The 14,433-nt window shown below is 44.6% G+C and overlaps 5 protein-coding genes across 8 annotated transcripts in view; 2 read left to right on the top strand and 3 right to left on the bottom strand.

Annotated features, from left to right (window-relative positions):
* The window catches only part of tinc (transmembrane protein tincar), an 88,092-nt gene extending 80,307 nt beyond the window's left edge, over positions 1-7,785 (bottom strand). For 2 of the 3 annotated variants that reach the window (XM_033381048.1, XM_033381053.1), the window contains exons 1-2: positions 7,240-7,785; positions 5,924-6,047 (exon numbers count right to left, since the gene is read on the bottom strand). The gene's annotated coding sequence lies outside the window, so the exon portion shown is untranslated. Of the gene's footprint in view, positions 1-5,923; positions 6,048-6,165; positions 6,233-7,239 lie in introns of those variants that run through there. The other variant, XM_033381050.1, reaches the window with a different exon arrangement.
* Positions 7,786-8,886: 1,101 nt separating this feature from the next.
* On the top strand, positions 8,887-10,619 carry Alg1 (ALG1, chitobiosyldiphosphodolichol beta-mannosyltransferase). The gene is made up of 3 exons (XM_002138013.4): positions 8,887-9,584; positions 9,653-10,222; positions 10,282-10,619. Exons 1-3 carry the CDS (start codon positions 9,031-9,033, stop codon positions 10,499-10,501), a joined length of 1,344 nt encoding a protein of 447 aa, XP_002138049.1. The 5' UTR covers positions 8,887-9,030; the 3' UTR covers positions 10,502-10,619.
* Positions 10,551-11,309, bottom strand: LOC4803154 (zinc finger protein BRUTUS-like At1g18910). Its single transcript, XM_001359907.5, has 2 exons — positions 10,985-11,309; positions 10,551-10,917 (listed from the first exon to the last, which is right to left on the bottom strand). Exons 1-2 carry the CDS (start codon positions 11,167-11,169, stop codon positions 10,608-10,610), a joined length of 495 nt encoding a protein of 164 aa, XP_001359944.5. The 5' UTR covers positions 11,170-11,309; the 3' UTR covers positions 10,551-10,607.
* A 354-nt stretch (positions 11,310-11,663) lies between these two features.
* Positions 11,664-13,774, top strand: Arfip (ADP ribosylation factor interacting protein arfaptin). Its single transcript, XM_001359906.4, has 5 exons — positions 11,664-12,220; positions 12,278-12,803; positions 12,876-13,044; positions 13,108-13,215; positions 13,280-13,774. Exons 1-5 carry the CDS (start codon positions 11,980-11,982, stop codon positions 13,322-13,324), a joined length of 1,089 nt encoding a protein of 362 aa, XP_001359943.2. The 5' UTR covers positions 11,664-11,979; the 3' UTR covers positions 13,325-13,774.
* Dph3 (Diphthamide biosynthesis 3) lies at positions 13,693-14,334 on the bottom strand. 2 transcript variants are annotated; one of them, XM_033381044.1, is made up of 4 exons: positions 14,194-14,334; positions 14,040-14,114; positions 13,872-13,975; positions 13,693-13,816 (listed from the first exon to the last, which is right to left on the bottom strand). In XM_033381044.1, the coding sequence occupies exons 1-3, from the start codon at positions 14,299-14,301 to the stop codon at positions 13,898-13,900; spliced, it is 261 nt and encodes an 86-aa protein (XP_033236935.1). In that variant the 5' UTR covers positions 14,302-14,334; the 3' UTR covers positions 13,693-13,816; positions 13,872-13,897. The 2 variants fall into 2 exon arrangements, with proteins under 2 accessions (XP_033236935.1, XP_001359942.2); XM_001359905.4 differs by having other exon boundaries at positions 13,762-13,975.
* Positions 14,335-14,433: the final 99 nt, after the last annotated feature.

Genomic DNA, 14,433 nt, shown 5'->3' with positions numbered 1-14,433 from the left:
AAGCGAACAATTGTAATTTAACTGCAGTCAGAGTCTAGTTGGCAGTGGCAGAGTGGCAGGCAGTGGCACGCCAGAATTGTGTGAGGAGGAGGCCTCAAGTGTTGTATGTAAGCGGCTTTTGTTGGCCAATTGTTTGCTTGGTGCCCCTCCCTCCAGCCCGCCAGACAGACACACATAATCCACTTTTGCCATAGGATGGAAGGATAGGCATCCCTTTTTCAAATCAAAATGCAGGAGAACCAACAAAAACAACAAGAAAATCCGGAAGTTACACATACGCCCCGTTGTGTGTCTGTATCCCTCATATAACTGTCGGAGTTTTTCCTCTGATTTTCCTGTGCTTTTTTCTTTCTGCAACGATTTCGTTGACAAATGTGAGAGCAGTGCCAGTGTCAGTGCTCTCTCTCTCTCTCTCCAACACCCCGAAACGAATGTAAAACAGCATAAAACACTCGTCGTCACTATTTCCAGATCGCCCCGCCCCGCCCCTCCCTCCTCCGCCTCCGCCTCCATTATAATGTTCGTGAAAAACTTGACACTTAATTGTCTGTCCATGTCCATGGGCGTCATGTGTTGCCGTTGTTCTGCCCATCTATGGCATCTCGTCTGGCGCCTGTTTCTGTTGTCAATTGTCGCACATTTGCATGACAATTGGATTGGGGCACGTCAGACAGAGAGAGGGAGGGAGGGAGCAGCAGCTGGAGTTGGGCCAATGCCCGTTGTTTCATGATGCGTCGAGTGAAATGAGCCGCCTCTTGGCTAAATGCTAGTTGAGCAGTCAGTCGTCATCATCATCATCATCATCATCCTCTTCACTCGCCATTCATTCTCTTCATTTGGCATTCTCTTTATGGATTCTCTGGGGTACTTCAAGGCATGATTGCAACACCGAATCGCATTCGATGGCCGAAGAAATTCTTTAAAATTGCAGCAAAAATTGTTAAACCTTTTCAAGGCTGGAAAGGCTTATAGCTGGCTTCATAAATCGCTTATAAATCGGTTATGAATCGGTTATTGTCTACATGAAGGAAATTTGAAGCAACCCCGACATATCGGCTATAAACCCAGATGAATCAGATCTATGTATACCTTCGTAGAGCAGTTAGAACCATTTTGGAAAAAATTCCACCTCATTTATTCAATATTCCTTGCATTAAAGCATCTTTATTCCATCCGTTATTATCCATATCGTTCAGATAAAGCTTATGGCTATATTTTGAAGCTATATACTGATATATCGCCTACAAAACCAGATGATTCAGATCTATGTATACCTTCGTGGCACTATGAGAACCATTCTTGAACCAAATTCCACCTCATTTATTCAATATTCCTTATTCCATCCGTTTCCACGAGCAATCCCTCAGAAGTGCTTTCCATTAGGTAGTCACCTGCATTTACCTGCCCCCCCCCCCCCCCCACTACCCCCTGATGATGCAGGAAAAGCTCTTGCTAAATTTTCAGCAGCTGCTGCCACAATGCCACGGGGCATTTGTTTCGGTTAGCGGTTCTGGTTCTGGTTCTGGGTTTGCTTTAGTTTTGCCGGGGGAGGAGGGCGGACCCCCTCTTTGGGTTGGGCTAGTGGGCGCTTGGGTGAGCCGCGACTTTTGCTTCATGTGGGGGTGGGGGAGGGGTGGGGGAGGGGAGGGTTTGCACTTTGCTGGTTCGCTAATGAAAATGAAGTCGTCGTAAAAGGGTTTGCCACGTGGCTGGGCTTCCTCTATCTCCCTTAGTCTATCTCTTTCTCTCTTTGTTTGTTTGTTTTTTTTTTGTGAAATCCTTTAAGCGCCATTTAGTTTCAACGAGCGCTTAGCGTAATGAACACAATGGCCGGAAACTGTTTGAAAGAGAATGTTGCGCACAAAATCGAATGGGGTCCCCCATTGGAGCACATAATCATGTTTTAATAGCTTTTTCCCTCCAAGGAAGATAGATCGAGGACATACACACTCATACACCCATACATACATATATGTATGTATGTATGGATAGTATAGAAATAACAACTAAAAATCCCATTAATGAAATGATGATGACAATGCCAAAAACTTTTGTTCCTGGCAGGGACCCGAAACCCCGAAATACATAAAACAAAAACTTACCCAAAAGTCGACGATGAAGAAGTCAACGAATACGTGTGGGTGGCAGAAGACGAAGAAGAAGAAGGACAGAAAAACATGCACACAGTTAGAGGGAGATAGAACGAGGGAGTCTCAGCTGAGAGGCAGAAATAAAACATAAAACAAAATGCCCAAAAAATTAACGACAAATTGCGCATCATTTAAAGTAAAGAGGGGGGGGGGGGGGGGGGGGGGAGACGAAGAGCCTACCCAAAAGCCAATAATGAAGGCACGTCAAGAGCAAAATGAAGCTGAAAGACAGGCAATGAAAAGAGCTTTAAAGACAGCACAGAAAAACTCCCCCAAAAAGGAAGAGGAGAGGGGTTCCGGGGGCGCTGTTATCGTGGGGGGAGGGGGGGGAGCACATGCCTGTGGCAACACCTGGGTGCAGTCATTTGTTTGATTACAAGCCACGAGTACGACAATGAACCGAAATTTGAAGATAGCAGAGCCAAAAGAGAGAGAGAGAGAGAGGGAGAGAAAGACAGACACAGCTGAAAGAAGAGCCTGGAGACGGCAGACAGAGCAAAACCGAACATGAATAGACCTGTCACAGCCTCCGCCCGCACATCGCAACGAAAACCCCCAAAGAGAAATATTTGCACCATTCATTTTGTTAATTTAACACAACTTCATCTTATAATAATGGTTTTTTAGGGCCAGAGCGGATTTTAAGCCAGAGTTTTGGCACTCTGTAATTGCCAGGACTAGACAGGCACACATCCTTCTTCCTCTTCCGCCTCCCCCTTGCCCTCCTGCTGGCACTACTTCTAATGACTCACTCGCGCTGTGGCCCTCTCGTCTCGGGTTTCGCTGCTTTTTTTTTCCGCCCGGAAGGTGACAGGGCGCCATCGTGTCCTGTCGGGCATGTAACATGTTGTCCTTGTTGTTGTTTTTTGTTGTTTTTTTGTGTGGTTAGCAGGGCATTAATTTTAATTGGTTTTCAAAGAGAAGACGCGCAAACAAAAGAAATTATGTTTATATTAGCAACACAAAATAAATTTAATTTTGTATAAAGATTTTTAAAAATAAAAATAATAATTGCAACTGCTTTTGATTTAATTTTTTCTTTGGGTTTACAGAGAGAGCACTGCGGTCTGCCATCTACAGCGTCAACTTTTTTCACTCTCTCTCCCACCTCCCTCTTCGGCTCAGGCTCGGCTCATCAACACGATCAGTCGATCAGTGCACACCCGAAAATAAATATTAGTACTCCCCAAGAGATATGAAGCTTAAATAAATACCGTAAATACTTTTCCCTAAGGTTCTTGTGTCATCTTTAAGCAAAGGATTTCCATTTTTAATAAATTTTGCAGGGCCACAAGTTTGCTCTTTGGTCATTTTAATCAGCACTTTTTCACTTGGCCGCAACATTTTTTTTTTTTTTTTGCTGTCCTGGAAACTGACCGCCGCACTGGCAGCTATTTACCCACACCCCCTCTCCACACTCCTCCCCTTCACTGGGCGACGGTACCAGACTTTGTTACGTTCTGTTTGCCTTTGCCTTGCTTTCGCTCTCTCTCTCTCTCGGCGCTTTTGTTTGCATTTCTTGTGATTTGTTGTACCGCTTTTGGAGGGGTACTTTGATTGTGACGAGAGGTTGGCAAATATTTTGTATGCCACATTAATATTCCAGTGGAATACCTGTATTTTCTATGAAATTTTATAAGGAAACACCGCGTCATATGTATGAAAAATATCATATTTCTGCTATGAGAAATTTCTATTTATTATTAGTAATTATTATCTAACTTCTGATATATTTTGACTACTGGAAAGGGTATGTAAAATTCACTAAAGTGACATATCTTTCAACATTCCTCTGCTCTTTATTTTGTATGCTTTTTTGCTGCGGCTAAAGCTGTGGCTCAGTTTTTAATCAAAACATAATGTAAATGGGATGCAAAATACACAAAAAGGAAGAGAGAGAGAGAGTGGCAGCCACTAACCCAACAATGCCACTGCACTGCTACTTCTACTCCTCCGGCAGACCGGCTTTTCCTCACTCTCTCCCATGCCCTTTATTTGGTTTGTTCTAAAAAGTGTTTGCTTTTCTGTTGTCGTCCATTATTCAAAAGCATAATGTCACAATAGACGTAAAAGGTGCAAAATATTTCCCAAAGGCAACAGGCAAAAGCGAGTACCACTAACAATAAGGGAGAGAGAGAGAGAGACAGAGGCAGCACATCACAAGAGCAACAGTGATTGCAGGGTATATTGAGGAAAGGATAGGATAGGACACCTTACCTTCTTATTAATATACCTTTCCAACAACAGAAACTCAACTTCAAAACACTTTTACAGTTTGCCGCTTCCCAAGGCACACTAATATGAGGCGAGAGACCAAATAAACGATGATCTTGACTGGAATTACCATAACTCGACTCTGCCCCCACCAGGTCTCCACCCATTCGGACTGCATCAATTTTGACCAGGAATAAAACGAGAAAGAACTCCTGTCTCTCATTGTTGTGGCGTGCCCGTCAGTCGAGTGTCTGTCCACGTGCCAGGAATAAGAAAAAACACCCGCTGGCGCGGGGCGCTCAGGGAGAGGGGAGAGGGGAAGAGCAGGACATGTGCGGCGATATATGTATGTATATAACGGAATTTCAAGCGCATTTCATTTGTTATCTCGCTTCGCAGCCAAAGACCAAGGTGCATTTACATAAGGTGGCAGCCATACCGTTCCATTCGACTTAGTTTCTCTCTTTTGGTCACGTGGCACACAAACGTAATAAGAAACTTTTCTAAGAGTGCTCTGTGGCAATGCCTTACCCTCCATTAAGTACATCTTGTTCTCAACTAGCCCATTGACCTCTCTTCCTCTTCCACTTACTGCCTTCGTTTACCTGATTTGAGGCACAACATCATTTGCCTTTTGACAGCCCAAGAGCTATTCCATATGTTTGTCACGTGTTTAGCCGCAGGCGGTGGCAGGGGTGGGGCGGGGGTATGGCGGCAGCCACTGAACTCATTTACCCTCTCAACTATCGCCACTTCAGAAAATAGAGCCACCAGCCAGAGGGGGACAGGAACAGACCACACTTCCGTTAGCAGCGTGCTCTCTCTCTCTCTCTCTCTCTCTCGCTCACTTTTCTTGTGTGCATTGCACTCATCTTCGCCCTGTTCTCTTTGTTATTTGGAAAATGTCACAGGCACACTTGAAGTCGATCAGAGATCTGCACTACACTGCGAGAAACTTAAGAAAATTAGTAAAAACGCGAGGGGCGTAGAGATATGAAAATCGAGGTGCTGCCCATAGAGTCCCGCTCAGCGTCCCCTGGCCCAAAAGAGCTCGAAACACGCGAGAGACAAACAAAAATAGCGAAAGGCGCTCGGAATCCGTTGCACTTGCCGCCGCAGTCATACAGAGAGGGATGGACGGGATGTCTCCTCCATCACGATGACTGGCCTGGCCTGGCCCTACTTTAATTATAGCCCACCTATCTCTCGGGGCGTCTGCGAAGCGGAAGTTTGTTTAGGATATTTTGGCATTGTGTGTGCAAGCTCATGGATGCAGCTGCTGCCTGCTGCCACATCTCCCCTTCATATACGTACGAGTGCATACGGCTCTCTTCCCCCGCCCCCCCAACGGCTCTTCTATCCGTTCTGAATCCATGATGCGAATTATTCAAATATCTCTCCTTTGGAGTTGCGCTCCTTATCCCCACATGCGGGTGGGCTTCACGGGCTCCACGGGCTCCACTACACGGCTCTAGCATACAAATTAGATGCTGCGATAATCGACTATTCAGGTTGAGTGCCTCCAGGTCCCTCCGTCAGTCAGTCAGACGAGGACTTACCTGTCGTTCTTCGTTCTCTCTCCCTTTCTCTTCCTGGAGCAGGTTTCCTTTGCTGTTCTTAAGCACTTTCAAAGTGAATTTTTCAGTCCCAAATAATCCCTTCTTTGATATGTTTTTCCTTTATCTGCAAGAGAAAGAACAGTTTTAGTTTTTGGTAAACTAAATTCGAAATAACATAAAACTAATGTTAATCCCGGTCTCCCGGCAAACGTGTGTGTGTGTGTGTGTGTACAATGTTCTACCTGTATGTGTGCGTGTGCGACTTGAAGTCAAGATTTTTGGCGACATGAGAGAATGACTAACGAGAAAATGAAATTAAAAAATCATGAGAAAACCTGCAGACTTGATTTTATTATTTTAGTGTTTTGTATTCAAATATGCAGATTCGATTTGTTTAAATTTAATAAATTCCTAGCCATTTTTCTATATATTTCCACTGCATAAACCCAATCATAGAAGTGCCCTCGGGTTCCGTGTCTAGACCGGCGGCAGTTGTCCCAACTTTTCTATGCCAAATGCTGCCACCAGGAAAGAGAAAGACCAGAAACAGACCCAGAAAGAGAGAGGTAGAGAACATAAAAAACTTGTGCAACGCAATAAAAAAAAACACCGCACAGAAACAGAAACTGAAATCAAAAATCAACAGTGGAAAACTTGGAAGCCAACCCCAGAGAGACAGGATTCAGAATACAGGCAGCAGCAGTAGTGGTACCGAAACCCAAACCCAAAAACCCACCCAGACAACTAGACCAACACCCACCCGAAAGCCACCCATACAACTAGACCAAGCCAAACCATTTGGGGGTGGCGTTTTTGGCTATTTGCCTTTGCTGCGCCTGTGGTGGCAGCAGCAACGGGGAAGAAAGGAGCGTCGTCTCGTCTGGTGCTGCTGCTGCTGCTGGATCCCAGACATGGCGGACGACGAGCCTAATGGGATAAACTACGTGTAGCATTACGCGGATATCCCTTTAAATACGTTACGCACACATACACAAACACTGCTGCTCCAGACATTCTCATTTGATACGTTTTTTAGTTTTTAATAGAACGCAAAACTTGGTTTTCCATGAGTTTCGAGTAATATAATTTGAAATTCTACTACATAGAAAAGCGTTGACTCAAAATAACCCCACACAAAACGAGAACAAACATCCACAAAACAGTCTCCACAGACACACACACACACACACAATCACACATACAAAAACACCCACAATCAAAGCGCCAGCCTGCTCCGCAAGAGGGTGGAACTTTGTTTTGCCGGCGAAAATGCCGCAAATAACGGCAGTCACAAATTGATGTGCGTTTTTACTTACCGGCAAACTTTCGAGTTATCAGACAATATGGTACACTTTTTGACTTTGTTTTAGTATTTGTTAAATATTTCTCTTATTAATTTTGGCTTCAATTGCCAACAATAATTAATTTCTCCCAGTATTTTGGGCACTCCAATAGCACAGACACATAGACACACCCACACACAAACGCGCGCGAGCACACTTCAATGTCCGTTAGAAAAAAGCGCCGCATACGCGACCGGCGAACATGCGAAATTACCGCTATCAATTTGTATGCGATATAAAGCGCACGTTTTTTATTTTATCGAATATGAATATTTATATTTTTTTTTAATTCATTTGTTGATGATATTCAGTTAAAAATTCGACACTATTTTACTGTTGTTCGCTTCCTTGTCCGGACACGTTCAACGTTCATTCATCTTCATTCAAATACGAAAGTAAACACTTTTCAACTTATTTTCTCAAGTTTCTCGACGCGCTCAACACGCGCGCAACCGCTCGCGCTTGTCCGAATTTTGTTTTTGTCCAGTGTGACCTGCGGATTTGTCGATAAGATATACGGTCTGACCCTCACAAATTTACCAAAATATACCGTCGCGATTCAAAATATACCGTGGATATACTGACGAATTATTCAAGTTCCTCGTTTTTGATATGCCGTCGAATATTACTTGGCTAGATAGAATCCTCAGCATGCCCACATAGTTTTATCCTGTTGATGAATACATTTTCTACAAGATGAACTACTTTTAAGTACTCCCATTTATTCTATTTTTACTGAAACAAGGCTTAAACAAAAGAGCTCAACAAAAAAACAGTCGCAATGTTGTCACGTCAATGTTGCTGGTACTTGACGACTTGTTGCTGATCAACTAGAGTATGGACATTGTATACCCTAATTCGTTAATTTAGAAGATCCTGTTTTCAAAACTGTTTCTAAAACGTACGAATTAAAGAAATTGTGTTCTTGTTCTTGTATGTTTTATGTTTTAGACGTATTCATGCATTTGATTATTTCCTGAATATACATTTCCTGATCCCGATACTCATTCTTGGTCTCCATAAGACACTAAACTGCTAAGTATCGTTGTGATAGCATTAAAACAGAGACTTAATAGTTTTTGCTATCATTGGAGCCTGGGAGGACAAAATTTTCTTCAACTCTATAATACCTACTTCCCCAGGGTATGCAGATCCGCACCATGTTGAGGGATAAAGCTGCTCGTTTTCTTGGCACATGAGTCAGGCCCATGCAACTGAATGTTGCCAGCAACATTGCTGTGCCCGATTAATACCCGATTCAAAGAGTGCGAAAAAGAGAGAAAAGAGCTAAACCAGCCGAGTGGTGCGCGCCAAATAGAAATTGTTTGAAAGTGAATGAGCAACAGGGATTTAAATGCAATCTATTGGAATAAATGACACACGTAGGTACGATTCGTGAGCAAAAATTCAAAAACCTGCGTATGGAATTTTCTGTACCCCTTGTTCTTAAATACACCTGTACAAATTTAATTTAATATTTTAATGAAATTTAAAAAAAAAACAATTCGCTTGGCCACATGCTGCTAGTAAACTGTCCAAAAGGTGTGTTAGCAGAACAAGTTGCTGCTGAGTTCTTCCACCTTGTTGTTCTAATATTCCTTGCGACGCCAGCACCGAAATAGCACCCAGAAATAACCTAGCGCGTTTTCTGAAAAACCACTGGAGCGGTATTAAACAGCTGATCAGGCAAAAGGATAAAAACCCGTCACTAAAAAACGCGCAATTGCCGGAAAACACTTTGAAATATCCAATTCCAGCCGCAGAATGGCGGCGGAACTGCAGCATAAGAAGCGCCACGCCTGCGTGATCGTGCTGGGCGACATTGGCCGCAGTCCACGTATGCAATACCATGCCCAGAGCCTGCTAGAAGACAACTACAATGTTGATATAATCGGTTATCTGGAGACGCGTCCCCTGGAGGCATTGAGTGCATGCAAAATTCACGAACTGTCGGCCGTGCCAGTGACGAATTTGACGCCCCAGCTGAAGCTACTGTTTAAGGCCTTCTGGCAGACGCTCAGCCTGCTGATGGCTTTGATCTCTATACGACGGCCCAACTTTTTACTCGTCCAAAATCCGCCCGGCATTCCCACCCTGATCGTTTGCTATTTGTACTGCGCTGTGACCCGAACCAAATTGGCTATTGACTGGCATAATTACACGTACACGGTTCTGGCAATGGGCACGGCCGGCGGCGAGCAGAGCCGGCTTATTCGTCTGGTCAAGCGGCTGGAGCGCTACTTTGGCTCCAAGGCTCACACACACTTCTGTGTGACGCGGGCCATGCAGGACGATCTGCAGCGCAACTGGAACATTGGGTGAGGACCGCAGCAGCTAATTTGGGCCGCCTGACAACCAATAAACACTGGGTTTGTTCTCCTTGCAGGCCCGTCACCGTTTTGTACGACCGTGCGCCCACGCAATTCCACCCGATTGATCTGCCCCTGAAGCACGAGCTGTTCATGAAGCTCTCCAAGGACTATCCGCAATTTATGCCGCAGTGCTATGCCGACCTCAAGCAGTCCGGCGTGCTGGAGGCGACAGCTCTCACCCAGAAGCTGGCCAATGGCAGTGTCCTGTATAAGCCACAGCGACAGGCCATACTCGTCTCGAGCACCAGTTGGACGCCCGACGAGGACTTTGGGTTACTCCTGAAGGCCTTGCAGGCGTACGAGAAGACAGCTTTAGCCGAGCCACAGATCTATCCCGCTCTGCTGTGCGTCATCACTGGAAAGGGTCCGCAAAAGGAGCAATACGAGGCGGAGATAGCCAAAATGCACTGGCAAAAGGTCTCAATAGTCACACCCTGGCTGGAAATCGAGGACTATCCCAGCATACTGGCCAGTGCGGATTTGGGCGTGTGCCTGCACTGGAGCACCAGCGGTCTGGATTTGCCCATGAAGGTGGTGGACATGTTTGGCAGCGGCCTGCCCGTCTGTGCGTACAATTTTAAATGGTAAGTCACCTTTAATCAAGTACTAGAGCCCTCCTCTGTACACTCCCCTTCTGTTATAGCCTGGATGAACTGGTAAAGCATGGAGAGAATGGCTTCGTCTTCAGCGACCATCACGAGCTGGCCGAACAGCTGCGCATCTGGTTCGAAAACTTTCCCAACAATCCCAGCATCCAGGAGACCCAGTCGCGTTTCGGACGCAGCCTGCAGCAGTTCCAGGAGCTGCGCTGGCGGGAAAGTTGGCGCCTGAATGCGGCACCCATACTCGAGGCATTTCTTTAAGAAGTTTTTAGCATTTTATTTATAAAAAACAAATGAAACTTATGACAGATTAGAGGATTAAGGCAGACTGTTTAATTGCTTATTGGTTGAAGATTATAAAGAATTTCTAGAAACGTGATCGACATAGAGGGCAGTTGGTGGCTCCACTCGCTAGGTATTGGGAAAAGCAATCATTATGCATGGCATGCTGACACGGGAAATGTTTCATATTTTTTTTGGTCAGCGGATCCAAGCAGATAGTGCACTTATCTCCGGGCAAACTTGGATTTACGATATGGTTGCACAGCAGGCAACTGCGGCGAAGGTAACGAAATTCCTGGAAGCAGTCGTTATGCAAGGCGTGGCCGCATTGCATTCGATGCATATTACTGCTTGACATTTCAATCTGGCAAAGGGGGCACAAGTCGCTAGGCTGGCTAAAATAATGCGCAAATAAAATGGTGCATTTAAAAATGGTTCTTTGAATGCTATAGGTGCTCTTACCTCTCGCGGACACGCTGGTTTTCAAAGTTGTTTTTTGGTCTGCTGCCATTTTTTGCGCCTTTCTCCTCATTACGACGCCTCTGGTGCGGCGGTTCAGTCTGATAAGTTGGTTGGCTCATATATACAGCGAAACCAGCGGTAACCAGAACCGTAACGATTCCAATTATAACATTTAAATAAACCATTTTGCCAAAGAAAAAGCAAACGCACAGCGCAGCGCCGGCCTGAGGGCAGCTAAGGGCAGGCCGAGGTTTTCCTTGAAATCCCCAAAAAATAAATAAAAAACACCTGTCTACAGTAAGACCGTCCCTGGAAAATCCTTAAATGCCACACTCTTTTATTGGAAGAAGAATCGATACAATTTTTAATATTATTTGTGATTAAAATTGTTTTTAAGCTGTTATTTTGTTGTATTTAGACAGTAATTATAATATTGACGAAACTAAAAGGAAAAATTATCTAAATATACACGTTTTTAATCTTGATAGTACAATATTCTACTTGACGGGTTTGCTTTAAATACTTGCTGTTATTGGATTTTAAAAAGGCTTTAGCGACAAACGTTTAGCAAACAAACAAAAAACGAAAGAGAGTAATCGTTCCTATTGCTCAATTTTGATATTCCGTAGAATAATGCTGGCCCTGCCCATTGATGAATAAATTTTCTAAAGCCATCGATAGTGCCATCGATGATGGTCTTGCAGCCCTAGGTGACAACGGTCACACCAATTTTCCGTTCTGGGGTTAAATTTTTGTAAAAAAAAAACCTTTTTTAGCTTGCATTTGTGTGTGAAAACTGAACTGGTGTGAATAATTGCCGAGAAATATTGGAGAACTGTTTGGTCCCAGCGTGTGATATTGATTTGTGTGTGTGCGCTGTTTGGGGTGCAACGGCAAGCGTTTCGCCGCCGCCTTCTCTCCCCCTCCAACAAAGAGCCTTAACGATTTTTAGAAAGTAATTAAATAGTATTAGCAGCCGATACAGTAAGATTGATATGGCGGAACGCGAGCGTAGCATACACGAAATGCTGAAAGATACGCCCTCCATGAACGATAGCTGCGGGGCAGTTCATACCGGCACAGAGGGTGGCAGCAGCATGGTTGTCGGGATCGGGCTATGCGGCAGCGTCAGTAGCCACAGCATTGGAGTCGTCGCTGGAGGTGGAGGGGGGGCCGGTGTCAGTGTCGGTGGTCCCTTCAATGCCCCCAACAGCTTGCCGTTGCGAAATCATTCAGGTAAGAGTAGCCCGCAACCATAGAAGCTCATTTAGTATATCGTATTGATCGATTCAGCACCCACCACACCAATGTCACCGACCAGTCCGACCTGTTCGGGCAATGGGATGATACTGACATCTGCAGATGGCAGCGGCAGCCTGATACGCACAAGTGCTTCCAAGATCGATAGCATCAAGAACTGGAGCATATCCACATACAAGTGTACGCGCCAGATAATGCTCGAGAAGCTGGGCAAGTCGCAGCGCACTGTCGACTCCGAGCTGGAGGCGCAAATCGAACAGCTACGGGAGACGCAACGAAAGTATTTATCAATCTTACGCCTAACGAGAGCATTTAGCTCGCATTTCCAGCATGTGGTCGTCTCACAGCATGCCCTGGCCGATTCGTTTGCCGATCTGGCGCAAAAGAATCCCGAACTGCAGAAGGAGTTCACCTGCAACGCAGAAACGCAACGAAATCTAACAAAAAACGGCGAACTGCTGCTCAATGCATTAAACTTTTTCATTTCGTCGGTCAACACGCTGTGCAACAAGACCATCGATGATACCCTACTGACGATACGACAATACGAAACGGCTAGGTATGAATCATAATTTTATTTATGCTTTTGGAAGCAGACTCTAACACAGGCAGGTCTCTCTCTCTACTTTAGGATCGAATTTGATGCCTATCGCATGGATTTGGAGAACTCCAAGCCGGAGATAACACAGTCGGCAACCGCCTTGGAAGAAACCCAACGAAGTTATGCCCAACACAAGGATCAGTACGAGAAACTGCGCTCCGATGTGGCTGTCAAAATGCAATTTCTCGACGAGAATCGCGTAAGTTTTACGATCTTCGATTAGCGGAATATGTTCGTTTATGAAATCAAATTATAACCACAGATCAAAGTGATGCACAAGCAACTGATTCTGTTGCACAATGCCATTGCTGCGTACTTTTCGGGAAATGCCATGGCACTGGAAAGCACTCTGAAGCAATTCAATATCAAGGCGAGCAAAGACACCTTTTTCCCCCGCCGACTAAATGATAGCTTATGTTCCTCTTTTTAAGCAGCTTAAGTCACCGAATGCCGTCACCGGATCCTGGCTGGAACAGTAGTATCCACTCGAAACACACGATTCAGACATGCCACAAGAGGAACAACCAGCGCCATTCCTTTTCACTTGCTGAACGAGCACGCTCTCTAAAAAAAAAAGTTTAATTGCATGGAAGGATCGTAATAATATTTAATTCCTAACTTTAAGTCGAATTCCTAAACCGTAAGATGAAAGTGGTGATGTGACTGTATGTTATATATTTTTCCAACTGCTTTCCACACTGTATGTATTGTATGTGCCCCCCGTATGCCCCTGTATCTCCCATACTAACCGAAATAGTTCCTGGTTTATGTTTCAAAATTGGTTATTGCTTTAAATTGAGGACTGATTGCGCTTAGACCAAAAAGAAAAACAATCGGTGCAATGGTATATTTTTTGTTCTAGATATATCCATCTACCATGTATATCCATGTATAAATTATTTCAAATCGAATAACATTCTAGAGCTTGATTAATTTTTATTCCCTGTTCACTAGTCAACGTATTATTTACACTAAAAGAAAATCCATATATATATATATATATATAAATAAAAACTATTTAATTACACAAAAATGGCCAGACCAGTTGTCTCTTAGTTCTTTTCCAGCTTCAATTCGCTCAGTTTCTCATTGAGGGCTGTTTCCTCGTCCTCTTCCGCTTTGAACATTTCCTGAAATTAAGATCGCATTGAAATTCACTGGAATTAAGGGGTCTGTCTACTGGCTACGTCTTACCGGATCGTAGATGACTTTTAAAATGAGGGAACAGCTGGGGCAGGTGGCCACCTCCTCGCCCTCGATTAGCTCCTCCTGCCAGGGGCATTGATTATCAAATTATTATTGTATTGGGTTTCGTTTTTGTTGTATGTTGCGCATACGAGGCGGTTACCTTGGATATCTGAAATCGATCGCCGCAGGGACAGGGATAGTAGTACATCTCCTCCTCCTCGTCGAATTCGAAATCCTCGATTTCCACCTCGTCGTGGTAGATGCTCATCGCGTCAGAGTCGCCAATGCAATTGATTCATAGTCTGGGAAATTTCCGCCCGCTTGAACAGAAATCCACGCCAAACAAACAGGCACACGTTGTGGCCGCGGAGCTGCCAACTTGGTCCAATGAACAGCTGAT

The sequence above is a fragment of the Drosophila pseudoobscura genome, chromosome 2, assembly GCF_009870125.1.
Source record: "Drosophila pseudoobscura strain MV-25-SWS-2005 chromosome 2, UCI_Dpse_MV25, whole genome shotgun sequence".
NCBI lineage: Eukaryota > Metazoa > Arthropoda > Insecta > Diptera > Drosophilidae > Drosophila > Drosophila pseudoobscura.
This window is presented reverse-complemented; position numbering and strand designations above follow the sequence as displayed.